Consider the following 26,972-nt stretch of genomic DNA (forward strand, 5'->3'; position numbering starts at 1 on the left):
AGTCAAAGTATTAAATATTGGACTAAATTTTGTTTTGGAAAATATGAAGCTTTTGCAACACACACACACACACAAAAAAAGCTTTTTCTATTCATAGGGTCTTGGCTGTGTTTTAATTTCTTATATTTCCTAATATGAAGTTAATCCTTGCTAAACCTTAAATAAGCAGGAGGTTAGCAGAGTCAAGGAGCCCTAGCAGTTGAATCTTTTGACAAAGACCACTTTTCATTTTCTGCTTGTTTAGGGTAAAATAACCAGCACAATCATTATGACAAGCAAACAGATGGACTGAGTGGCAAAGAAATAGATGGAAAATGTTTGAGGGATGTGGATGTTTAAAGAAAGGAGATTACAAAGAAGACAACAAAAGCCAAGGATAGTATTAAAGAAAAGTCATATTCAGGCAAGAATAAACCAGAGCAGTAGAAAAATTACCATTTTTGGACTTCAGTCAGGCAGCACAGAACAACTGTTGTGCCTAACAGAACAAACAATTCTTGTACCTGCAGAAAGAAAATTAAAGAAATAACAGCAACGCAGCAGCATCATCCTAATGAAAAGAAATAGATGTGAAGGTCCTTGACAGTATAAATTGAGATACTAGTTAAGGTCACAGCCCAGAAACTGTGGGAACAAAATAGATCCAATGAAACCAAACACCTTGTCTGATTTAGCACTGTATACTAACACACTACATATTTCCCACATGCTTCAGCAGGAATACTTGCTTGAAAATTTTTTGTGTAAGCTGTGGCAGAGCTGCAGGAGTTGGAAAGAGCATCACTCCATGCCATGGTGCTCTGGCACCCCAGCCACAGCCTGGACTGCTCATCCACTGCGGGGGTAGGCACAGTGGCACCAGCACCATGCCCCAAAGGGTTCTACGGCCACACGGTGAGGACCATAAATTTGGGATGTGTGGATCCTGCCATGACGTCTAGAGGCAGCCACTAGCACTGCAGAATAATACTTGTACTCAAACGGCAGGGATCTTTCTTCCTAAGATTATGTAATACATTCAGTAATTAAATAAAGCACAGAGGGAACTATACCATATGAATGCCCATCTTACAGCTTTCCTGATGCAATGTAAATGGTCCTGAGTGGTTATCAGGGAAATATCTGAACAGACAAACTTTATCAGTACACATGGGACTTGGTCACCTACAAAGAGCTGGCAGAGGACATACTAACCATCATAAACACAAGGTGGAACATCAAAAATAGGACTTCAAGGAAAAAGTACATTTCCCAGGACAGGCATCTGGATATTGTGGAGAATGAAATTTGGAATGAAACTGCAGAAGAAAAATCAAATAAAGCCTAGGTTTTACAGACAGAGAAATAGACCATATATCACAATATATTTTACAGGACAGGCTTCAACAGCTCACAAGAACCAGGTCACAACCTTAATGTTGGCTGACTGAAGCTATTGCATTGCTATCAACACAGATCACTTTTGCACCAAACAGGTTTTAATACATTGTAATGTGGGAATTAACTGTTTCTTTCTGATAAGGAGCAAGTCACATTCCATTATGAGGCATCAAATCATTTTAGTATCTTGCTGATATGTTTTCTTCATCTACAGTCTTCCAAAGAAAATAGTTTGTCTGCCTGTGGAGTGGAAACAAAATGTGCCTGAATAAGATTCAGATAAAAATGGACACAGAAATTAGCCCTGGAGAACAGCAGGTTTCCCAAGGCCTTGCTAAGAACTCAGAGACTGTTATATTTGGCTTTAAGTACTGAAGCCCAAGTTTGTTTTCAGAAAATGATAGATCCTATTCAGAAATCTTAAAGGATGGCAAAGATATTTAAAGGAAGACCAAATTTTATTTATTTGTGATTACATTCATCAATGGAAGAATAGATATGGTAAATAGATAGTGAAAGATATATTTGTAGGATCGTGTATTTGGAACTCAAATATCAAGTATGGACCCAATCTTTTATTTTATCAATTGGGCTATGACCATAAAGGTGTGCTTGCATCAGAGATTGAAGGATTTGTGGGTTATCAATTTGGTTTGCGCATATATATATCTATAGATATATGGAGACTTATGGTACACACTCAAGTGCACAACTGATAAACAAAGGTTGTTGACATGCAATAGGACAGTAGGGATGCTGGGGAGCATCATTTTAATATGGACACAACGACTTCCACTACATAGCTCTGTACATTTTTATGGCACATACAAAGTTAGACTGTTGGCAGTCTGTTAATTTTTTCAAATCCGTGATGCTTGTTGATACAGATGATGTTGCAAGTCTGCTATTAACCTATCAGTTACCAAATGACAGTCACAGGTGGACCTCTCCACTATTACCTCTCTCTTTTTAATTACTTAGTGCTATGTCCTACTGATGGTGGATAACACTTAGCAAAAAGGACAGGAAAGTGTACATTTAGTAGCTGTGATTGCCAGAAACCACAGCTAAATTCTTTGTTGTGTAAGAAAGAAGCTGAAGCTGAAGGTCTAGAAAATTATCTCACATAGAAAACGCCTATAGTCTACTCATTTGTAGATGAGGTTGGCAACATGTTTTTCATGCTGTATGATAAAGGCAGAAAAGCGGTGTCTCGTCCTCCCTTTCTTGGCACATTTTCTTGACTGAAATTTTCTTCTACTGCAATGTGTCTTTGAAGACAGGTCCTCATCGATACAACAAAACCTTTGGAAGGCTAATACCACGGTGGTTCAAGTCAGACACCTACACTCCAGTTTCTGACAGCGAATTGCAGCTTGTTTATCCTGAATGCACTTCCAGTGGACTCCCTCCTGAGTCATAGTCACAATAGCAAGACTGAAAGAGAGATGAGCAGCAGAGCTGGAGCCATGGCTTCCAGAGAAGGTTGTCCCATGACAGCTGGTTAGGAACAGCCTGCAAGGATCTGGTGTTATTGTCTACTGCTTGGTGAACAACCCTGAGGATTTCATAGAAACGGCTCTCAGTTTCTGGAGTCAGTGGGACTTTCTCTTCAGGGTCTCTGGACAGATCGAAGAGCAGTGGGGGATCATGTTGTGTAATGAATCCTCCATGGCAGAAACAAACATGAGAATCATAGCAACCATTGGAGTCCTCAGGACTGAAGTTTGGAGTGAAGAAGAAGACTTTCCAGACAGATTCACCTGCAATTTACAGACACAAAACAGCTGGTGATAAAATGACAAAATGAAAATCCCCTAGTCTTAGGAAACTCTAATTTACACCACAGGAAATCAGTCTTTTGGTATAAAGACAGTAAAGAAACTCTGTGCAGAAACTGCAGTATACTGAAAGAGTAAAACCAAGTCAAGCAAAAAAAAAAAATAAGCAAAACATGGCTCTTTCATACTACATATATTCATGAAATAATTATGATAATTTCATTCCTTTGGAAGAATTCTGATTAACTAAATCATAGAAAACTTAAAAGAACTGTTTGTTTTTACATAAACAGTGCTAAGAAGATTTGCATAAATATTTACTAAGTCTTCTTCAAGGCTTATTAAAGTGTATCTTTGTCCCTTGACCACACCTACTCACTGCTGGGCCATGTCTGCTTCTCATTCTGCTGATCAAAATAATTTCATTGTTACCTTTTTCTCTCTTCCTCTCTTTCTTGTATTAACATGCTGCCCTCTGCCACATGCTTTCATTGCAAACACCTGGAGATAGAGTTTCTCATTTTATTAAATGGTATGACATGAAAAGGCATAATGGATGCCAAATTCCTGTCTTAGGCCTCTAGATGGTTTTTTTCAAATATAAATAACTGTTACAGTACTGCAATTCTTAGGTGACATTCTGTTTTGTAAAATGGGAACCAAAGTTCTTCATGTATAGGTTGGTCATTCTTTCTCAGCTTAATTTTCTCTGTACAGAAACTGAACTGTCCACCCTAATGTAACTTCAGTCCATATTTTCACTGTTAAAAAATCCTAGTTATTTTTTGGAATAAGAATATGCAAATATCAGTTGGTTCATTCAAGAAGCACTCTCAAACAGGATGTACACTGGAGAATCTGAACATACTTAACAAGTAAGTTGTAAGTAAAAAATGGCTACTCTTTTTCTCACGTATTACAGAACAGATAGGGAAGGTAGGAACACACAGGCACTTCCATGGAATCACAACATCCCTCCTGTAGTCAAAGAAGTATTAACTCTCCAAAAATGGATTAAAGAATAATTAATTAGAGTTAAAAAATCTGCATTTTATTCTTAATAGAACTAGGATACTAAATAGATGAGGTCTATGATATCAGATTACCTGTCCGCTTGAGACTATACAAACATTGGAAAAACATAGTCATCAGTAATTTACATTTCTCAGAACTTTAATACTGAGGGAAAATTCTCTCTTTGGTATTTTGTTGAACTTTGTTAAGATCACAGAAAGCTTGTTAATCTAGTAACATACTTTCACAGATTTATGCGCACTACAGTGGTCAATATTTATTAAGCAATTCATTAGTTCAACAGAATGGAAAGTACTAGAAAATGTGGGAAGAGCAGAGATAAACTGGTACGTGCCATGCTGTAACTACATAACACTCAACTTTTAAAGAATAAAAACAGGTTTAAAGAAAGAAATGTTTCAGCAGACTAAAGAGTCACAAGCTGCAGTTCTATACTATAGCATGAATTTAAAGGACAGTGGGTGACCTTAAGATTCTTTACAGCTTCTTCTATCCCACAGCATTTTTCACATTATAAGAAATTTTACCTTTAGGAACCAATTCAATGACAGAGTCTGCAGACTTCCAGTTCACTTCGTCTGCACTTAAATCAGGGTCGGACAGGTGATGGCTATTATACACATTAGACTGGGAGAACCCCCTGAAAGCTTCTTGGAAGTCAGCAAAGGGGAAGGAGCTTTAAAGGCTGGGAGTGACTTGCTGGCACAGACAATAGGACATGGCAGGTTTTAAAAGGCTCTGGCCATGACAGCCGCAATGGTACAGTCTTACTGGGGAAAAGGGAAGGGAAAGGTAAAGTAAAGCAAAGCAAGACAAGACATGGCAAGGCAAGACAGCGTTCCTTCATCTACCTCCAGTAACATTTTGAAAGCTTGGTCTGACACTTGAATCTTTTGTTGTTTTCTCAGAATTAAAATAAACAAATAAAATCTAACACTGCCGTTTAAATGTCTTTGAACTTATGCGCAGAACATTTCCCAGAAATATGCCTCTCATTTACTCAGATTTAGAATTACACTCTGAGAAGGTATGTAATTTTATACTAAGCATTGCTTCAAGCTCCTTAGAAGTCTTTAATTGGCAAGATGGACAGTGAAAAACACAAAAAGCCAAAGGGCTTGATTAATCAGTGCACTGTGTGCCTTTGTAGACCATGCAACACTCATTACACTTGAGAATTTTGATTCAGGGCACCATAACATCTAGATAGAAGAACAGCAGAAAAAATTTACATAGCTACTAAAATGCCAACTAAAATAAATTCCAGTAAGTCCATGCACATGAGAACTTTGTGGTCAAGTTGTCACTGCATTTGTGCTGAATGACATTGAAAAGAAAATTTTCAGCCACCTTTTCTTGGTGTTGGGCATTGTATCACCAGGTCTGTTCAAGGGCTTACAGACAGCAATATAAAGTTGGGAATTCTGAATTAATGCAAGTTGGTACAAGAGACTGAATTATTGCAAGTTGGTACAAGTTAAGAAACAGAGAAAAGAAAGAAATAAGAGAATTGTACCATGATTTTTTTTCACCCACAGAATAAAGAATTGTTCAGGTCTGGCTATATAGAGAGTACACGGCATGTTGCAAAATGAAGTGTGGGGTGGGGACAAGGGATGCATGACAATATATCATGTCTGAATGACATTGCTAGTGTTTTGGAGAGATGATGCTAGTTTATCAGCTTGCAGCTATAGATGTCATGATTATACAGTACAAAACACTGAGCTCTGGGAGAGTACAGTCTGTTACTGTGCAGTGTTTATCTGCAGCACTGCAGCAGTGTTTCTGTGAGGATTTGGAACTTCGTGTGGTGCTGGAGAAACAGCAGTGCAGACTTCAACCACTTATTTCCTAAGCATTATAAAAACTAAAGCATATCTGTCAGTAGCTGTGGCTGTGGAGTAGCCAGTGCAATATACTAGGAGACATTAAGAGCTGTCAGATTTCTAATCTGTAAAGCTGATGAACTGTATAAGGCACGATATTAAAAAGAGAGAGCTCTCTCCCAGTCTCTCTCATTTGATATAAAATCTCATTTTGTCAGAGGGTTAAGTACAAGGATCAAATTAATCTCTCAGTAATTAACGGTACCTATGTTCTGCAAAGCATCTGGATAGTAAACCTGCTTTATATAAAAAGATAACTATATGTCTCTTCCACAGTGAAGTTAGTAGTAAAATTTTCAGGGCTCCCCCACAGCCAAGTGTATCAGGTCCCTTCTGAAACAGCAGGCAGGCTCTGAGTCTGCAGCACCTTAAAGGTCCTGTCCCAATGCTTCACTGATACCTTGAGTCCATTTTTCCTGCTATTGTCCAGTTCTCTGAATTGCACAATAAGTTGACTCTCAGAATACATCTTTTCTTTACATATTAAGAAAAACAAAAACTACAGAAGTTGTACTTCTAAGTAGTCTCAAATTAAAATAGGTTGCCATTAGTTCAAGCAAATCTATTAGGAACATAATTGTTCAGTGTTCAATTTTCCTAACAGAGTCCCCTTCTGTTTTATTGTCCTTCACCCATCTAATTATCCTCTCAGACAGACAACAGTACCTCCAACAGACAGGTAGCAGCCATGAGATTAAACAAAAGTTCCTCAGTAAGACATATTAATATTTTCAAGATGAAGTGACAAACTGGATAGGGATATAGTTTCTGTTATAATAGCACTGCTCTTAATCACTGATGGCTAACTTGTGTTTTCTGATAAGCAGTTCCTGAAGTGAATAGAAGCTATCGATGAATTATTGCCTGGACCTCATTTTTAATGAATTTAATCTATGACAGTAGCTTTATAGGTTTGCTGCTACTGTTATCTCCTTTGTTCATATTACTTTGTTTCTTCTTCCTGTAGGAGAAAAAGTTAAACAAATCTGTTCTTCACTGTATATTGGGGAGCCAGTCCCTCCTTGAATTCAGACACCTTTGAGGATAGCCATTTGTGTGTAGCATACCAACATAAATTGCCCACAGACTTTTACTGTGTCTCAAACATCCTGCTCTGTAGCCATTGTCAGCTCCCACGTTCTAATTCACATTTCTCAACATTTCTACACAGTAGCAGATAAAAGCTGCAATTCACTTGAAAATTACTTTCTTCAGATAACTCTTGTTATTAGATGGAGTTCTTTCTTCCTGTTTCCTTTACCTTTAAAATCATTTAGCATTGTTAGGTTCTCTGCTAATATTATACGTAGTATATATTGCATATATGTATATATATATATCTTCAATACTTTAAAAGTTTAGAAAAGAAAATGCGCATTTTTCAAAGAGCTAATAAAAATATCCCATTTGAGTTTAAAAATTTGTAATTTTATTGTTCTTACACTGAAAATTTGGTTGTTGGTTTTTGGGTTTTTTTTAATACCTGTTTTAAGTGTCTGGGTTCTTATGATGTTACATTTTTAAAACAGTCAAAAGACATCACATTATGTCCCACCGTAGGTTGAGAATAACTGAGTGAGATTCTAAGACATAATGCTAGTTTATGAGAATCAGTTGTTGCTAAAAGAGGCTTGCATAAAGAACTCTGCAGAATATACAGTATTTCAGGGAAAACCATGAAAAAAACCCAGTAGCAGTGATTTTAAAATCTTAAGGATAAAACCAACAGTGTTAAGTATCCACTAAAATATAAAGGATTTTACACTGGTAAATATCTAATAATCATACTGAACAACTGCTGAAGGAAAAATATAATACAGTGAAACCATGTTCAGACTGCTGAAGACAGAAATCTCATGACTGAGCTCATTATCTGGAGTAAGTGCTATGAGAAAATTCCACTGAATTCTGTTAAAAAGTCAAGATTATCTGACAAATTGTAGCAGCTGATATTCCTGAATTCTTCATCATCATCTTCAAAAAGAATGATTGACCATTTATAATATTTTCTTGTAGAAGAAAGTCCCAAAAGGGAAGAATCTGTGGACACTTGCTAAAGATTTGTCTGAAGAACATTTACTTGCTGAGTGGTCCATGTAATTTTCAGTTCATTCAAGCAACAGCTGATGGTATGCTGAAGACAGAGGATAATGTTGGCACAGTAAAAACCCAACAAACAAACAAACAAACCTGGTCATTTTCAAATGATGGTAAAATCCAAAAAGAAACTTATTCAGAATTTTGTTTTGTATTGTGTTGTTTTTTTTTTTTCTGTCCTTCAAAAATGCATTTTATTAACAGAAAATAAATTGAGGACAAACATTTCTCTCTCACATAAAGTGGATGCAATTATTCTGAGTGAAATGAACAGATCTGTAAGATTCAGAGAGCAATTTTCAGAGAGCAAATGTATGGGACAAAGATGCAAAGGAAGTCCTAAGCAACTTTCGCAAATATTTTTACACGGACAGTTTTTTGTCAAACAAAACCCCCAGGAATTTTTTCGTAAATTATTTTCTTCACAAACTTTTCAAATTTTAGATGTCGAAAAAACCACCCTTGACACTTAAAATGCTAATTAAGTACTCAAAATTATCAATCCGAAAATTATTAGCATGTCTAACCTTTCAGTTGAAAGAAGTACGTCTAAAAACAAAGAAATAACTGTTCAAAGTTACTTTAAAAGTGAAAAATAGAAATGCTGCAAATGTAGTTACCTGAAATTATGTGCAATGCTACATAATACTGAATAATCATTTGCTTTACTTTAAACAGTTGAAGAAAAAGGTGAATTACTCTTCCTTACAGGTGTCTTAGCTAGTTAAAGTGTTTTTTCTTTACTTTTATAAAGCTATTAAAATCTTTAGAAAAATATTTTTAAGACTGAATCAGTTAAGCATAGATGACAACATAACAAAGGAGTTGGTTTTGTCAGAGTGAAAAAATTGAGTTGACGGAAACAAACACATCCCAGTAATATGGTGTTCTCTTACAGATGATCGGTAGGGACTCTGGTACAAATAATATAAATTTATTCCGAAGAAAATTTCTAGAAGTCTATTTTCTGTTTCACATGGACTTGTTCAAGGTTATGGTATTTCAGAGAAATCCATCAGTCTGCCAGTTTGGCCTTCTATGCAAAATCCGAACTTCGTTTCACAGTTCTCATCAGGAAGAATGCTTGAATTTAAAGATTTTTAGGAAAGCAATGGGAATATTTTCTAGTTTTGGTGGGGTACAAAATGGATGCAGAGGTCTTCAGCTATTCTCCAGATGATAACAAGTGATGGGAAAAGGAAAGAACCTTGAGTCTGTCTCTTAATTTTCAGCTTAAAAATGCATATGTACAGTATAGTGAAAAACAGGTTTTACCAGGAGTGCTATAACCTGCTAGAATCTCCTTCCTATGATAAAAAAGAACAGAGAAGGATCTCCTGGGGCTGTAGATGAGATGAATATGTTTTAACATTTCCTTATATAGGACTTGGAGATCAGCATCATTTTCATGAAAGGTTACTTCAGGCCTGTGATTTGATTAATACAAAATAATTTTGGATTTTTTTGGTTTTGTTTGTTGGGGGGGGTTTAGGTTTTGTTGGTTTGGGGGTTATTTGTTCTTTTTTTTTTATAATAAAGAATGGTTTGTTGGATTGATGTACAGGAGGTTTGGCTTGTACCTTCCATGCTGCAAACCCCTTAGTCTGCAGTCTAAACCAGGAGAAAGGGAAGGGCAAATAAGACAAAGGGCAGAAATTAAAAAAAAAGGTCCCCATTTCAATTTAACCAACTGCATAAGTTGGTTTTATGTTCTCACTATGATTAGGAATAGGGCAAATTTTTTTAAAGGATAGCATTTATTTTTTTTTCCTTCCCTTTATTTCTCTTTCTCTCTCTCTCACAGAATAGGTAGCGGAACACTGCAAATCCCAAGGTATAAATAGCTCTGCCTGAACCTAACAATAACTCTGCTGCCACTGACACAGAGTAGAGCAAAGGCAAGAAAATACTGTAACAGTATTTGTCATGCTTGTCAGGGGGGACACTTTCCTACCTAAAATATTGTTAGTAGAACTGTGTATCAGATGATTAGGTCAATTTTCTTGAGCTTTATATAAACCATTTCATGGTGTCTATTCATGCTAGAAATGCTCTTCTCTCCTTCATCAGTTACATTATTTCACACTTACCAAATAATATGTCCATTCTGTGTCACCCAAATTCAGCTGCAGCTGCTCTGATATGAGGATCAAGATAGCACATTAAAATACTTAATGAGATAGTTTAGGTAAATGACATTTGATGCTTTCATGCTTCCTCCAGCTGTTGTAGTTGAAATACTGAACACAAACAAGGGATTTGGGAGAGAATTTGAGGTTTTTGGAGATTTTTCTTGATTGTGGTGTCCCCATGAAATAAACAAGATAAAGTAGAGAGAGAGAGAAAAAAACAAAGGGGGCAAACAAAGAGTGAAGATGATGCTCATAAAGCAAGTTAGGAAGCAGGGGAAACAAAAATATCTTCAGTAAACTAGTAGATGAAAAGGTTGTAATGGACTTCAGCAAGAAACAGTAATAAGTAACTCAGATGTTTCAGGCAGTGCAAAAGAATATTTCTCCTTGATATTGTCAAAGAAGAAAACAAGGGGTAAAGAAAGAAACCACAAAGATTTTAAAAAAAATCAACAACAGGAACAGGAAAAAAACTCAAACAACCAAAACCAAAAACAATCCCCCCCAAAAAAACCCAAAAACAAAAACACTTCTAAAATGAGAGGTTTCTCTAGAGAGAATGGTGGAAGTGAAGGAACCTGTGAGACTGAAAAACAAAAGGCAAATGACCAGAAAACCCTCATGAGGGTCAGAGTTTATTACAGCTTCTGTAGTTGCAAAAGGAAAAGATTCATGCAAAGGTTCGATCAATTAAGAGGATCAAAAGGAGATTCACTATCAGTGAGACTAGAAGCTCAGAAATAAGGAAAGAAAGGGGAATTAAAAGATGAGGAAAGGATGAAAATATGGTAAAAGGACATAGTTCAGAGAGGAGAAAGGGGCTGCTCTCTGTACAACAAAAATGTGTTCTAAGTAACCTGAAGACTCATGAGTTATTACTGAAGGAAAAGTGAATTTTCTTCTGTGACCTACATACTGTGAATTAGATACCTGAAGCTCTCTAAGTCTTTCAGTAGGGAACTGACACAAATCCATATCAGGCCAACATTTCAGTGTTTTTCATGCACAGTTACCCTCAAATACAGAAAAGGGGAGTGCAGCATTTGCCTTCTACTGTAGAGGAAATCTCGAGAATATCTCAAGAAAAAACCACCATAAACTTATAACATGCAAAAGTCTAAATATCAGTAAAAGGTATGTCTATGTATTTACGGAAATCTTTTACTTATCACTACAAGTTTTTGTGCCATTTCTTTGGCAGGTTTCTTTGTGAATGTGTGTTGCTATTAAGACAAAAGCCAATGACAAGGAATGAGGTTTAATGAGACTTAATGAAGTTAAGTGATTTTGTGGAGGGACATCCATGCCTCCACATTAAGAACTGCCCTACCACAAACACCACCTGCAAGAAAGAATAAAAAGATTCTCAGGGAGCTGATGGCCAATAGACAAGGTAAATGACTCTTTTAGTCTTGTGTTAAAAGTAAAATTGAACAAGCAAAGGAAGTAGCACTTTCTTAATTAGATTTGAAAGATATTTATGACAGTGCAACTCAAATGAGGACCTACATTTCAATATTTTTCTTTTCTGACCGTTCTTGTCAATTCTTTCATGACACTGAGGCATGGATAAAATGCTGCTCTATGTTATAAAACCAATTCACTCCTTGTATTTTATTACACATTCTAATGGCTATCTTATTTGTCTATATTTGTAGAGGCCCTTTTTTTGAATGTCTCTTGATTTAAAAGAGGACACTAAATAAACTACATGAGCCTAAAATTCCCAGTCAACTTCAAAAGACTCCTCCTGCTCCTGACTGTACTCCCTGGGTAGACCTTGAACCTGACTCACCACATTGCCTACATTGCAACTATTGTGGACCCTGTTACCAGCACCTAGCTCTGCTCATTCTGCTCAGGTTCTTGAAGACATTGCTCTGTCGATAAAGGCACTGGCGGTGCTGGGGTCACTTACAGTTCTGTTTGAGTCACCTTTACAAAGAAACGTCACCCCAAGTTAGAAAGCTGAACTTCTTGTCTCTCCAGTATTCTCCAGTCTACCTCCAGTTTTGTTTTTTAAGATCAAGTATTTATCTGCAAGTTGCTGTTGAATATGAAAGATACCACAGTGTTCATATATAGGGTGTTAAAAATTTCCTCCTCTCAAGTACATGTAAACCCCACATATTTCACTGACATGGCCAGAAAATACAGTGAGGTTTGCCTTCCTTGTTCAGATATGTTACTTCTGCATATTTTTCTTAATGAGTCTTCTAATCCCTAATGATCATTCAATGACCTTTGAAATACAGTCACTAGCTACAGTACATCTGCATCAACTCTGCTTAAGTGATGCTGGTATCTTGCTCATATAAATGTACAGTTTGCTCTGTTCCAGTTGTAGCAAATAAGAACAAAATCTCATTTCAGGTATTTCAAGTGAATTTTCTTTTTGTCATCTACTTTATTCCCCTGCCACTGCACAATTGTTCCTTACAATGTATTTTTTAAAGACCTCTCTTGATGCATGGTGTCTTCTATTGTAACTTTTTTGCCACTATCATTCATTTCCTTTATTGCGGAAGACAAAGACATTTTATTGGCACACTCCATTCACTTAGTGTTTTATCTGCTAACTTTTTCAAATTCAAATCCTTCACAAACTTTTTCTGGAGTTTAAATAAAGATTTTGGTGCAGATGATTGTCTCTGAGTTCATCTGGTTCATCCCATCCCTCAATTACCTGTTGCATTGTTTGTTCGAAATTCCATTTCTACACCTTTTGTAGAGTTGTGGTGCATTGAAGTGAATGCTAAAATCTCTGTGAATTTACTGATGATTTAATCTTGTTTGCCTTCAGTTCAACAAAGTATTTCTACCTTAGCTTAAGAATACAAAAAATAACCTCATGCTTAAATTTAGCAATGTACAATCATTCAATGACTGAAGCTGCTGTGTGCTCAACTAATTGTTTAGGTAAGGATCTACACATGCTCCTCAACTTCCATTAAATCAAACTATTTGAGGGAAAAAGTGAATAAATTATTTATTTGGCCATCTGTTCTCTTGCTTAATAAAACGGTTAATAAAAACTGTTGATTTCTTTGCTACACTGATACTAATGGATATACCATGAAGGATTGATTTAATGTTGTCTGAAGGTCTCTAGGAAGAAGAAACCTTAATCAAGTTTTACCAAGTCTAAGACAAGTGCCTTTTCACTGGAAAACTCTACCTTGCAGAAAAATCAGTGTTCAGCATTCACTTAACTCCCTGAAGCTTAAACTCACGTCTGTTTAGCAATATCCTCTACCTTCACACATAAATTTCTAAGTTACTCGGCATTTTATTGGTAAAATCATGTTGCCTTTTCTTCTTCTGGAATATACATGGATATGTACAGTGACATACTGCTTAGTATATCCAGGTAAGTCCAGGTAGTTTTGAGCTATGTGATGCATGGACCTGAGTGCACGGTTTAAACAAAGCTCTTCCCAGCTCTTGGGCCTCCTGGAGGGATTAATAGGATAATGTCCAGAGTGCGCAGCTGAGATGTTATCTGCTATGGAGTGAGTTCATCTCAAACTAGAAGGAAGGAGCAATGGAGCCATTGTCCTTCATTATCTGTGCTATGTTACCTTACATTTTTAGGTAAAAAAAAAAAAAAAGATTAAATTGCTAGAACTTCAGGCAGTGTCTGATATCTCTCCTAAAAATGACTTAAAACTTCCTAATTAGTTTCATGGGTCAGGAAAGGTGGGGGGGTTTGAGGGTTTTTCCATGATACATGAGCGGCAAAAGGAATTCTAGTGGTTGTTATTTCCCTTCAGCCCCTGAAGCACACTTGAAGGAGGGTGTGGTCACACCCAGCACTGGTGTGAATGAGGTGGTGGAGACAATGTTTGTTCTCTTTGGCTTGATCTCCTATTTTTAACTAACTGCATAATTCAATGTAATAATTCTAGCATGTCCCAAAGTATCTTTGAAGAGGGCACTTATCTCATAAACTTAATGCAACACTTACTATTAATTATTGTGGCACTATGAGGTCCAAGCTCTGTTAAGCAAGACAGTTACAAAGATGAGCTAAACAAAGAAAGCTTCATCCTTGAGCATGAAATCCTACATCTTTTTACTGGTCTAAGGGTTTGTTGCCATACATTATGGTTTTCTTTAAGAGCTCTAACCCTGTGTTGTACGAAGTAATATAAATAAATAGAACATAAACCAGCTTGCAGACTGAAGTCATTCAGTTACACATTGTACTTCCTCAGAACTACTGAAAGTGCTTTTGGCATTACATGACAGATATAAATTTTATATATGCCCTTCCTCCTCGCTGCAGTTAAGAGTGATGACAGCACTCAAAGGATATTGTGAAATGCAAACATCTGCATACTGGTAGTTGTTTTTTGACTGTTGAAGCTTATGTTAAATTTTTAATTCACAGTTCTGCAAACTCAGCCTTCATCTCTCAATTTTAGCTAGTTTCTTTGTCAAAGTGTGAAGGAACAAGATTCAGGATGGCAGAGGTTCCAGGCATGGAGAAAAACAGGACTTTATGATACGGACTTTACAGTTCATATGTGTTTATAAATATACACACTGTATGTTTTCCCAGGATTTGTATTTCCTGGGCATGCCCAGGTATGCCCGCTTCTCTGCTTCCCTCTCTGATAGGCTGAAGAAGCTGCAGAGAGGAGACAGCCACCATTCGCCTTTTCCTTCCCCAGTACCTCCTACGTTCCTCCCCCTTTGCCTGTGTCCCTACCCCGATTTGTTCCCCCGTTTGTTCATCTCATGCTCCACCCCATATTCTAGCCTTTTCCCCACCCAAAACTCATAAAACCCCTACTCTCCTCAATAAAGCATTCCATTTGTACCTCTACCTTGTCTCTGGACCTGCCCGTGCTGTCTCATGGCCCCATCCCCTCTCGAACTGTGGCATCAAAGTACTTTTTATAAGGTCCATGACAATAGTAATGGTAACAGGAAAGACCAGGAAATACAAAATCTAACAATGCAGAGTGGTAAGGATATATCTGAGGTCAATTTAGTCCACAAAGTGAACAAATTGCTTGAAACTGGTTAGGAAAGACCAAGTATAATTGTCATAGGAGCTGTTCTTTTGTGTCCAGGCAGAGACTGCATTGACAGGCTCAGCCAACCTCTGAGGTTCACATGTTAATGAGGTAGAAACCTGCTGCTGACTCTTCCATACCATAGCAATAACAGAGATTTATCAAGTTTGACACATAGATATTGTCCTTATAATCATTTGCCAACATCTTAAGTTTGAAAAATATCCACTAATGGAATAATCCTTTGCAGCATTCAAGTAATTTATACTTAATTTTCTTAATTAAAAGATAAAAATATATACTTTTTTTTCCACATTTAAGCTGTGTTAAAGAGAGTAATATGTTATTTTTTTCATATTGTCTGTCTTTAAAATACAAACATTTCTCAAGGTTACTTACAACGGATTAAATGGTTTGAAAGACGTGTACTCAAAAATATTTTGTGAAATACAAGAGGTACATTCACTTTTCTTTAGTTCAACGTGCTAGTTGCTAAACATTCAAATATACTTCTCAGAACTTGGTTCAGGGTTGTTGTTTTGGTTTGCTGTGGTGTTTTTTCACACATCAGTATGTCATCACTATTTAAAAGCACTGGTAGATATTCAAACACTTCCTATCTGGAGACCTCAAATACTTTGGCACATAAAAGGGATAAGAAAAAGAGGCCTTTGATAATGATCAGGTCAGGAGCTACAGTCTTTGTATAATCTATTTACTATCAGGTTTCAAAATCCAGTTAAAGCATTTCTCAGCACCTTTTTCTTGATTATTACAGCCTCTCTGTGAATAGCAGCATGGTTTTCTAAGCACGCTTTTTGTTGCCTGCTGTTTGAAGCTACTTGGCATTCTTGAGATCACCAGAATTTCTAAATGATCAAACCGCTTTACTAGAGCAGAGTTGAATGAATTGAAGCATATGAGCAAACAACATGTATTCTTGTATAATTTTTTGCAACTCCCAGTTGCTTTTCTATCCACTGACTATGTTTCCACTGACCGTGAAACTGAATGGAGGCATTTGAGCTCAGTACTTACTCTTGTGTTTAAGATAAGCCTATTAATACATTTTGCAAGATTTTCAGGATAAACCCAAAAACTGTCGAAGTATGATATTCAATAGAATAATTTTAGCTTTAATAAAAACCTGTAAATGTTGCTAATTTTGATGAATTCAAATATCATAATCCAAATATTTCAAGTATCGTAATCCATTTTTCATAATGGATTTAATTTCATTATAATCCCTATTTCAAGTCTCTTATTTTCTAAAGAATGCATCAGATCACTAGCCTTCTTTTCCAGACTCAAAAGAAAAAACTAGAGAATGAAAATCAAAATAACTTATGAAGTCCCAAAGTTTTCCTTCAAAGTTTAAAAGTGACCATTGCAAACAGGACTCTAAACAGAATTCTATATGCTTTCAGTATTTGTTTAAAAAATAAAAAGGAAAAAAAGTCATCTATTCAAACCCTCAGTTTCAGCACAACACAGTAGTTACACTTTCTTGTCTCTGTCATTTGCTTGAGTCTAGCTTTGTTGTTCTTATGCTGACCAGCTCTGTTAGGATAAATTCTTCCAAATGATATTTGGGTTTTTTTAGCAAATTCCAAGCTTTAGGGCAAAACTTCCCTCTCACAGCATAATTCAAACCATCTTCACTTCTGTGAAACATATACTTGTCCTCATACCTGTGCATAAGCTCATGCCTTCACGGCATACTTATAAATAGTCCCCACTGATGAAACAGATTTCCTCTGGAAAACAAAAGATAAGTTTTGTTTATCCCAGACTTTCTTGTAAGTTGCTTTTTGAAAACTGACCTGAACGCTCATGAGCTACAGTTGTTTCTGAATCATAAAGATGTATGGCCTTAGAGCCTCTGGCTACAGTTGAAAATTGGTTTTAGTAGCAATTGCACTGCCTTTCAGAGTCAAAAAATCATTGTCAGCTATAAATACTACAAGCAATCCACCACTCAGTGTTATAGAACTAGTAATATCATCCTCTATAGGTGAAACTCATAACTTAAAGCTTTTATACAACACTTATGAATCAAAATTCAGTTTGAGGATCAGGCTTTGAAAAAGCAGACAATAAAATCGTGATATTGTATAGAGCACACTATGTGGATATATATATTAAAAAAGCATTTTTTTCACTTCTAAGTTAGGTATGCTGCATAAAACAGAGAGGGAAAAGCTACAACAAACCCCATTGTCACATAAACAACTTAAAAACTATATACTGTAGGCAGGAATTGCTTTTTCCTGTAATAAAATTTAACCATATCTAGGACAAAAAAGTAACAGCTGATCAAAACCAAACAGCAATGTAGTTGCAACAAATCCCCATTTGCTAGGCTGAAGGTTGGGATAGTTTAAGAGAAAAAGTAGTGAAGTCAAGAAACTGCATGGAAGTGCCTCCATGACCAGTTGTAGGAAAAAGTGGACTCTCCTCCTGGTGGGACTACAGGAATTGCAGTTCTAAGACACTGTGGACATAAGAGTCCTAATTTTAATGTTTCCCAGAGCGTTCTAGAACTGGAGAACAGTGCATTTAAAAGAAACTCCAGAGTGTGTTGATAAACCATTTTTAGAGAATAAGTAATTCTTCACTCAGGTAGATTTATTTACTCACAACGTCTTGTTTAATATTTCTGCCTCATACTTTTGTTGTGCTAAAGTCAAAATCTTCATTATATTATTTATACTCTGCTATTCCCTCTCTCTAACTTTGTGCATATGTATCAGGGTACTACTTTAGCAGCTTCACCAAACAACTTATTAGCAGTGCTGGCTATTGCAACATAAAAAAGTATTTGGAGCTTGGAATTGGGTAGGGATAGGAGGGGCACTTTGCCTGTTAGAAAAAAAATAAAGAAAAAGGTGTAAATCAAAAAAAACCTTCAAAAATGACAATTCTATCAAAAAAAAAAAAAAAAAAAAAGAAGAGCTAGAGTAGAGAATTTAAACTGGAGTAATCAACAGCACAGTAGGTTAAGACATTGTTGAGCCCAAACTAAAATGCTTTGCTGGCTAAGTAGTTTTCCTGCCAAGGATAAGAACTAATGCTTAGGTAACTATAATGAGATTCAGTCTCCCTTCACCACCGAACAGGACCATACAGACAGAAAAGAGCCACAGACTGAAAAGCTGCTTGTATGACATCCTACGGCATTAAAGAGAGTCCAGATAATATAATTAAGTTAATCTTGAATACTATGGAGTTTGAAGATTCTACTCTTTTCACTAAGCATGTGAGGTGATTGAGAATATTGCTTCTATGATATAATACCTTTTAAAAATTAATGTACAACAGACAGGTAACAGGTTATACATGAAAAATTAGCACACATTTGGTAATGACAAAATTATCTTAAGGATGACTAATGTTTCCTACTATTAAAAGGGTCACCCTTTCTTTATTGCACCAGTGCTAATTCTAAGTGCTAAATTATCATGATCTTTAATGGGGTTTTATGATCTTGTTGACTTTTAATGTTGTGACTGCACCATGATTTCTAACTTCCCCCTCTACTATGAATGGTAGAAATCTATTTTGCTTTAAAATGTCAGTCTTGAAGAGGATTAAGTGAGTCTCAGAAATGTTTGCATTAGAGTACCATGTCTATGGGACCACAAAACATCTCCTTAATATCACAGAATCACAGAATATGCTAAGTTGAAAAGGACTCATAAGGATCATCAAGTCCAACTAGCCCTGCACAGGACCATCCCCAAGAGTCACACCACGTCCCTGAGAGTATCATTCAAACACTTCTTGAACTCTGTCAGGCTTGGTGTTGTGACCACTTCCCTGGGGAGCCTGTTCCATTGCCCAATGGAACTGTGAACTGCATCTGAAAAATTATTTTCAATAAACTTGGGGGTAAAAATTTGAATAAATTTGAAAAATGTCACATCTGTAAGAACTTATTCTATACTACTTCACCGAATTTGCATTTCTACTAGGAAGTCATTGAAAGAACTATAATAACAAATTACTAGTGAAATGTAGTTGTTTTCAGTTTCAAAAATTGTTCATACAAATCGATCTACAAAATTTCCCTACTAAGAACAACAAAACAAGAAACAAATTATAGAAAGCTGTTTGTCTTTTTTTGTTGTGGGGGTTTATCCCCTTACTTTTAGTTTTAGGAAACTATGGATGTCTTAACAAAAGATACTTGAACAATGCAAAGCATTATGTGTCCTCTGATACTTGGAGACCACAAAAAAAGCTCTGAAAGCAACAGAAAGCTCACTGTTTGAACTGCAGTGTGAGCTTTTCTCAGACTGAGAACAATTACACGGATAATCGAGTATTTCTAGTTGTGTTGTCTGTCTAAAGTACTGATAGAACTTTCATTCAGAAGCAACTACACATCATCCACAGATCAACATATTGCCTCCAGCATAATATTGTCCAAGTGCACCTACCCTCAGACCATCCACTGTTTTCTTCTACAATTACTTCTGCCTTTCATGGCATGGTTTTTTATGGCACACTGAGAAGTCACCTTGCTCTTGACAGTCAAGTTTCCAGGGAATTTCTCAATAAACAAATAGTTTGCTTTCTTCTCTAGGAGTAACAACATGATGTTAGAAGTGGTGGCACACCGAATAGTCTCCGTGGGTTGTGCACATATTAACTACTTCCCTTGAAGAACATTGCCTAAGACTCCATATGCCATTTGAATCTGATTTTAAAATAAGGATGAATCAGCGCTATGTTCTGAATGTAACATGCAAAATGCTGCAGGCTCAAATCCAACACTGAACTAAAGATATTTTTGGAAGTGTAATGCTCCAGATACTGTTAAAGACCCACTTTTTATGTTACTTGGTAAGCTGAAATTAATTTTTGAAAGTTGCAGTGCATTTTTGTCTTTTCTTTCATGTAGTTGTTGTTATTTACATTTGTTTTGACTACTGCTAACTTTATAAATATATTTAAAAATATTAGACAGTTGTTCTAACTCAGATTCCTTTTTCCATTTAAGTGTTAGCTCTTAAAATTTTTCTTTTGTACATGTCACAAGTGCATGACACAATATCTGACAGCAAGCCATTAAAACTGAAGTTTAAATAATACTGAATTACCTGCTTTAAATGCCTTTGCCTTTATATGATCACTGAAACCTGTCAACCTCTCCCTGTTCACTAAAAACATTACTAATTTAGTTCAGGAAATCTTGAATTCAAGACCAATATGTTAAGGTTGCTATTTTTATATGAAGAAAAAGCAGTATGATATGATCACTGAAAATCTGTGTATATAATGTCAATGTCATATGACATTTACCACGGTCTTTCACTGGAGGAATGGCTCTCTAAGACAAAAGTGTTCCTATATCAATTTTACTTTGACTACAAAAAAGTTTATTATTTCTTGCTAGAAATCTAAAATTTTTGTGACAATAGGAAAATTTTACTGCTTCAAATATTTACCCGTTCTGTCTTATCCTTTCTCATTTGTTATTTTCTGAGAAAAGATATGAGATTGGTATGATAAGATCTGATAAAAAAAGATATTCTTTTGTAAGAAAACAAAATGTTTCCTTGACAACAGTTACAGTCACATGGTAGTATATCTCCCTTTGAAGATGTTGTGCAAAAGAAGAAAGTTCTGGATCAAGCCTCTATTAAATTTACCTTCCTTTGTCCTGTTAAGCAGTGAAAGGAACTATAACTGTTGGCATTCTCAGGGTCGATGTGAGTCTTTACTAATCTGTAACAACATAATCCAAGTTCCTTTGTTCCCCAGAGAGAAGGTAAATAAACTGTAAATGGAAAAAGCTCCTCAGGGAAGCAAGCAAAAAGAATAGGAAAAAATTAGACAAGGGCTCTGCCAATGGGTCTACTGTGTATGACAAGCACAGTTTACATATGAAGATACCATAGCATTCATTCACCATCACAGTGAAAAAATGCTCTCCTATTACTAAGGAAGTAATGAAAAAAAGGCTTATGAGGCTTTAAAGAATGTATGAATTGAAATTTCTTGTTTATATTAAGAAAGTAAAAACAATATTAGGAGACACCTTTAAAATAACAAGTACTTAGAGATATTCCTAATACTCTCTACTTCAGGGAAAACAGAACTGTTAATTTATTTTGTGGGTGTTTGGATGATTGTATTTCTTAGATGCACTAAGAGGACTGAACAACTGGTATTTTCAAACAGAAGTGTATTGACACCACTTACTCTCCAAAATCTCTGTCATATACAGATTAATGCATTTCTGTTTGCTAGAGACAACCACTAGATTCACTTACTCTCACACTGAGAAGTTGAATGTAGAAAAAACATTTCAAGCTGGTTCTATGGAGCTTCATAGAGGTTTTCCAGCTTTTGCTACCTGTCTAAACTCCAACTGCACTTTCCCTCTCAGTACAATATTGTACTCACAAGCCAGTGTTCTTTAAGCAAATGAATTCACTTTACAGTTTTAACTTTTAACACTCAATGTGATATTACAAAAAAGATAAGCTTAGAATGGCATTGTAAATAATGCAAGCCTCCTAATTAATAAGGTAACCCTTACTAACCCTTAAGGTATGCTTTTGAGAGGTAAGGAAAAGTGCAAGATAGTCCTCCTATTTCATTTCCTCAGAAACAGGCCTTATTTTAACTCAATTTCACAAGAAAGGTTGTACCTGTCCAAACCAGAAGTTGCTATAAAATGGTCATTCTGAGCAGATTTTTCATCTTTTGTACTCTGTTTATTATCACTTCAATGCCTTTAGTCAAACTAAATCTGGAGGAACCTCTTAAAAAACCCCAAGACACTATTCTGTAAATTTATCCTACATATCCAGTGTGAAAACTGCAAAACAAAATATTCCTCTCTCATTCTCTTTTTGTTTGTGTTTAACTTGTAACAGCTGAAAATATAGAAAAGGCTAAATGTGAGACTGGAAAGAGCCTGTAACCTCCAGCCAAAGAACAAAATGTGTCTCATGAAATACTCATGATGCTGGAGAACATTGCAACAGCCAGGAATAGCACAGCTATGAATTCTGTGATAATACAGAAAGAATTTGATTGAACTATTTTCAATAAATGCAGCAGATCACAACGTACAAGAAACTCAGTATAAACACCAATTGAAATGTATCCTGTTTGGTAAGTGAGGCAAAGCAGGAAATTTCTATATAAAGTTTTTTAGTGAACTTCTACTGTCTTTAAAAGTCATTAAAAGCATGATAAGCTAGTTTGACTCTATGGTCTAGTGTGTTTCAATTTAACTTGCCAGAGCACATCTCTTTTATTTACTGAATGACATTTTTCACTGAATAATGAAATATATTTTGAATTAGAAAAGGTGAAGTCCTGCTAGTAAAATCACTCTGGCATTTATCAAAAACATTAGTATATTTTTATTAGTAGTACCAAAATACTATGAAGATCATTATTTCTTTATAATGCTGACTGTATTACATTATATTTCTCAGAGTTTATTACACAGTATTACAATATATTTCCTCCTTATCAAATAAAAATTTTGCCCACAATCAGAGCAGTCTGAAAGATGCAGTAGTTCCATTCAACTGTAGATTTGCTCTGTATCTGATTAATTCTCCACTTTTAATTAAGTTGTCATAGCAATGCATTTTTATTAGCACTGATTCATATGCCAGTAATGTTCTGGAGACAGAGCTCTTGATAGTTTTTTAATACTCAGAAATGCTAAATTATAACATTAGCAAACACACAAGAACTGGTCAACTTGCTTGAGCAGAAGAACATGGGATCTAACTTAAAATAGGCCAAAGCATAATCTGGCATACACCACAGAAAGTAACTCAAAATTTTGGGTGGCTTAGCTCAAGAAAATAAAAGCATATCCTACATCTGTTTAGTTTTCATATTGAAAATGCCTAATGATAAAAAATTACTCAATGATTTTTAAAAAATTAGGTGATTACATCTTACTAGGCAGAAAGAAAATTGTGTTTTTTTCTAAAGTTGCTCCTTTCATATACTGGTACCTATATGATACACTAGGCAGCTGTGGAGAATAATTATTGTTAATGGGAAATGGCTGTACTTTGTTGATGCTGTTTTAGCACGTCTTTCTCTCTATATTTTTAACAGATAATTTAAATTACACATATTTATAAGGTTTCAAAATAATAGGAAATCATCCTCTGAGGACTAGGACTGTATTTTCAAGGCACTTATAGCAAGTTTCCACATGCATGAATCTGTGAGAATGAGACAAGAATCATGAGCAAAGAATATTGCCTGATATTTCATTCAATTTTTTTAATTCAGAATGTGAAGAATAATGTGCATTATGTTCTAGCATCAGGTAAAATAGAAAAAAGAGACATTATTTTCCTCATGTCTCTGTAGAAAGCACAAGGCTTAAATTCTGAAAGTGCTGGTTGAAAAAAGCATTGTGTGGCACATATCCTTTAAATGTTCCTTCAAAGGGCTGATGAAGGGGAAATTATATTATGAATGTAATAACTGACCTAACTAATATATCTTAATGAAGATGTGTATTGATTTGGTTATGAGGAATGCTTAGCCTCTAAATATATAAATGCAAAATGGTAATTGTTCACTCTGAAGTTTCTGACCTTCCCTGAATGATGTGAGAAACACATCTGCTTAAGTCAGACTCTGAAAGCTTGCAAGCAAGGAAAAGGTGTGCAACTACTAGAAATTTAACATACACTAAATTTTAACCTAAGAGTCAAAAATTAAACCAAAAGAAGGGGTTTCAGACTGAAGCACAGTTGAAATCTAACAATGGCAAAGATAAAGTAACTAAAGGAACTGTGGAGTGATGGAGGAAAAAAGAGACTAAATAGTTTAGCAGAACTTTTGCTTCCCTCTCAATTCTTGGTATGTGCATTTTTCCTTAGTATCACCATCACTGGCAAGGAGAAACTAAATGAAGAGAGATTCTACAGTCATTTCTGGATATTGGAAAATGCATGAGCTCATGGAGGAATATGGTTTTATTTAGGCCACAGAGCATGTTAGACATGGAATACATGTAGAGCAGAAAACAGTGCTCAGTCTACAACCAAACCCTGAAGACTACAGTCTTGCAAGTGATAATAGTAGCATGCTGAGGTTAAGTTGCACCATTTTCCAGCTTTCTAGTCTGTTTTTAATGAACATGACCTTATTCACTTTCTTGGATGTATTCCTAAATATAAGGTATGAACTGTCGCTATAGGATACTTCTAATTTAGTTCTTTGCTACTAGACAAAAGCTCTGAACATTTTTGAATCAGATGTTCAAAATAATTGCTTCTCCAGGAGAAAAAAAACAACCCAAACCATTGCACTATATTTTTGCTGTACTTGTATTAATTTTCACATACTAAAATATCACTCAATAGTAGTAGAAATAGCAACTATGGATGGACTCTGAGATAAGCTGTAAAGAGTGAGCTATGGTGGGAAGCTATAAGACAATAACACTCTAACTAATAATTAATAATATAATGCACTTTGAAATTATTAGTTGCACCATATAGAGCTGCTGACATATCAGAAGAAAAACCAACCATACTTGTTTTTCCACAGGAGTACCCATAACAAAGCAGATAGCATCAGGTGCCTACAGCTGCAGTGCCAGCTTATTTATCTCTCTAAGACAATAATAAGTGGTGGAGACATAAACAGGGGTGAAACTTTAGCTGACTTCAACAAATATCTTTACAAATCTGATTGCATTGTCTACATAGAAAAGGCATTTTTGAAGATCTAAGATTGGACAAGTAAGAAAGAAGAAGGTGTTAAATCCTCAGAGAGGACTCCTACAAAAGATAGTAGAGAGAAATACCTGGCTATTGTCTACTCTCACTGTAGTAGTGCCTACTCTCAATGTAGGTTGACAAGGTAGCATAACAAAACCCCTTTCTGCTTGTTTTGGCTGGAATAGAGTTTATTCTCTTCACCGATGATGAGCTAGTATGGGCTATGTTTTGGATTTGTGCTGAAAATGGTGTTGATAACACAGGGATGTTTTAGTTATTACTGAGTATCACTTGCAGAGAGCCAAGGCCTTTCTGCTTCTCACCCCACCCCACCAGTGAGCAGGAGTTGGGAGGAGACACAGCTGATCCCAACTGACCCAAGGGATATCCCACACCATATGACATCATGTTCAGCATATAAAGATGGGGGAAGAAGAAGGAAGAGGGAGACATTCAGAGTGATGGTATTTGTTTTCCACTTTCCATAAGTCACCACTACGTGTGATGGAGCCCAGCTTTTCCAGAGATGGCTGAACATCTGCCTGCCAATGGGAAATAGTGAATGAATTCCTTGTTTTGCTTTGCTGACATGTGTTGCTTTTGCTTTACCTATTAAACTTTATCCCAACACACAAGTCTTCTCACTTCTACCCTTCCAATTCTCTCCCCCATGCCACCAGGTTAGAGTGGCTGTGTGGGGCTTAGTTGCCATCTGGAATTAAGCCATAACAACCTTCTACAAACATCAGCCCAATGTTATGAAAATGTTGTTGCCAGGTTCTGAGTGGGCTTTCTCCTTTGAATGCCTTGGTGAAAGGAAGAATAACAATTTACACTGTTACTCATCAAATAAATACAATAGAGTAGTCCCCCGTTGTTACTCCCATACATTTCCCATCATATTCCTCTTCAGTGAATAATAAAGCTGACCCTTTCCTCAGACAAGGGATAGGTCATCTTGCAAAGGTATATGTTTGAGAAAAAAATGCCTCTCTGCCTGCCAAAAGCTCTGTCTACTTCTCTCATAATGACTCAGAATAATTTCATCCAACATCATATACAAAAGAGTACTAGATCTGATTGCTCGGCTTATGATTATTTATCAGATGCAAGACATATAGGCAAAGTAGTGGTAAATAAACGTGACATGTAATATTTTCCCTTTTCCTAGTTTTAAGTCCAAGACAGGTAGAAAGTCAGCCTACAGATGACCAAGAAGACAACGTTTCCAACTCACTTTAAGTTTGCACATTAACTATTAAATAAATCCTTTCCCAAAGTACTTAAATAAAAAAACCTGATGCCAAAGCTTGTCTTGGATCATCATTTTGAAGCTGTAACACAAGTCATCACTTTGAGTGTCAACTGAGATGGGACAAATGTGTGTTTAACTTCATTCAGCACAGAGATTTTTATAGAAAAGGAAATATGCTTTGGTTAATGTGGAAGGTGCTACTAGAAACAGTGAGCTGTTAGTGAAAAAGGAGCAAAACAGTGAGAAATGCTTTTTTCCTTGGCCTACAAAATAAAATTATGTTGTTCATAAAAACCATGAAAAAGGACCTTATAATACTATATTCATTTATTGGATAATTATGACTTTGACTCAGTGATTCTTCTATACTTTGCTATCCGAATAATAAAAACAGCCAGACTGACATCATACTTGTGCTGTTATTCAGCAAGCCATTCCATTACCTGTATATTTTTAGGACAGTGTAAGAGTTAACCTTGACTACTTCATTCTGTAACACAGACTCTCTCTCAGGAAGGTTTTGAAAAAGGAAATTTTCCGATACCACAGATCTCAGTGTTGCATTGATATATAACATTAATGTATAGAAACAAACTAATGTCAAACAGTGAAATGGTGAATAGGTACATTCTAGCAAAGAGAAAAGTGAAA

General features: G+C 35.9%; 1 protein-coding gene across 4 annotated transcripts in view; it reads right to left on the minus strand.

Annotated features, from left to right (window-relative positions):
- Positions 1–1,044: 1,044 nt before the first annotated feature.
- STS (steroid sulfatase) overlaps positions 1,045–26,972 on the minus strand; it is a 105,391-nt gene continuing 79,463 nt past the window's right edge. For all 4 annotated transcript variants that reach the window (XM_027639416.1, XM_027639394.1, XM_027639399.1 and 1 more), the window contains one exon: positions 1,045–3,143. In XM_027639416.1, coding sequence (XP_027495217.1) covers positions 2,761–3,143 — 383 coding nt within the window. In that variant the 3' untranslated portion in view covers positions 1,045–2,760. The remainder of the gene's footprint in view (positions 3,144–26,972) is intronic.

This window comes from Corapipo altera, unplaced genomic scaffold, assembly GCF_003945725.1.
Source record: "Corapipo altera isolate COAL_440 unplaced genomic scaffold, ASM394572v1 0, whole genome shotgun sequence".
NCBI lineage: Eukaryota > Metazoa > Chordata > Aves > Passeriformes > Pipridae > Corapipo > Corapipo altera.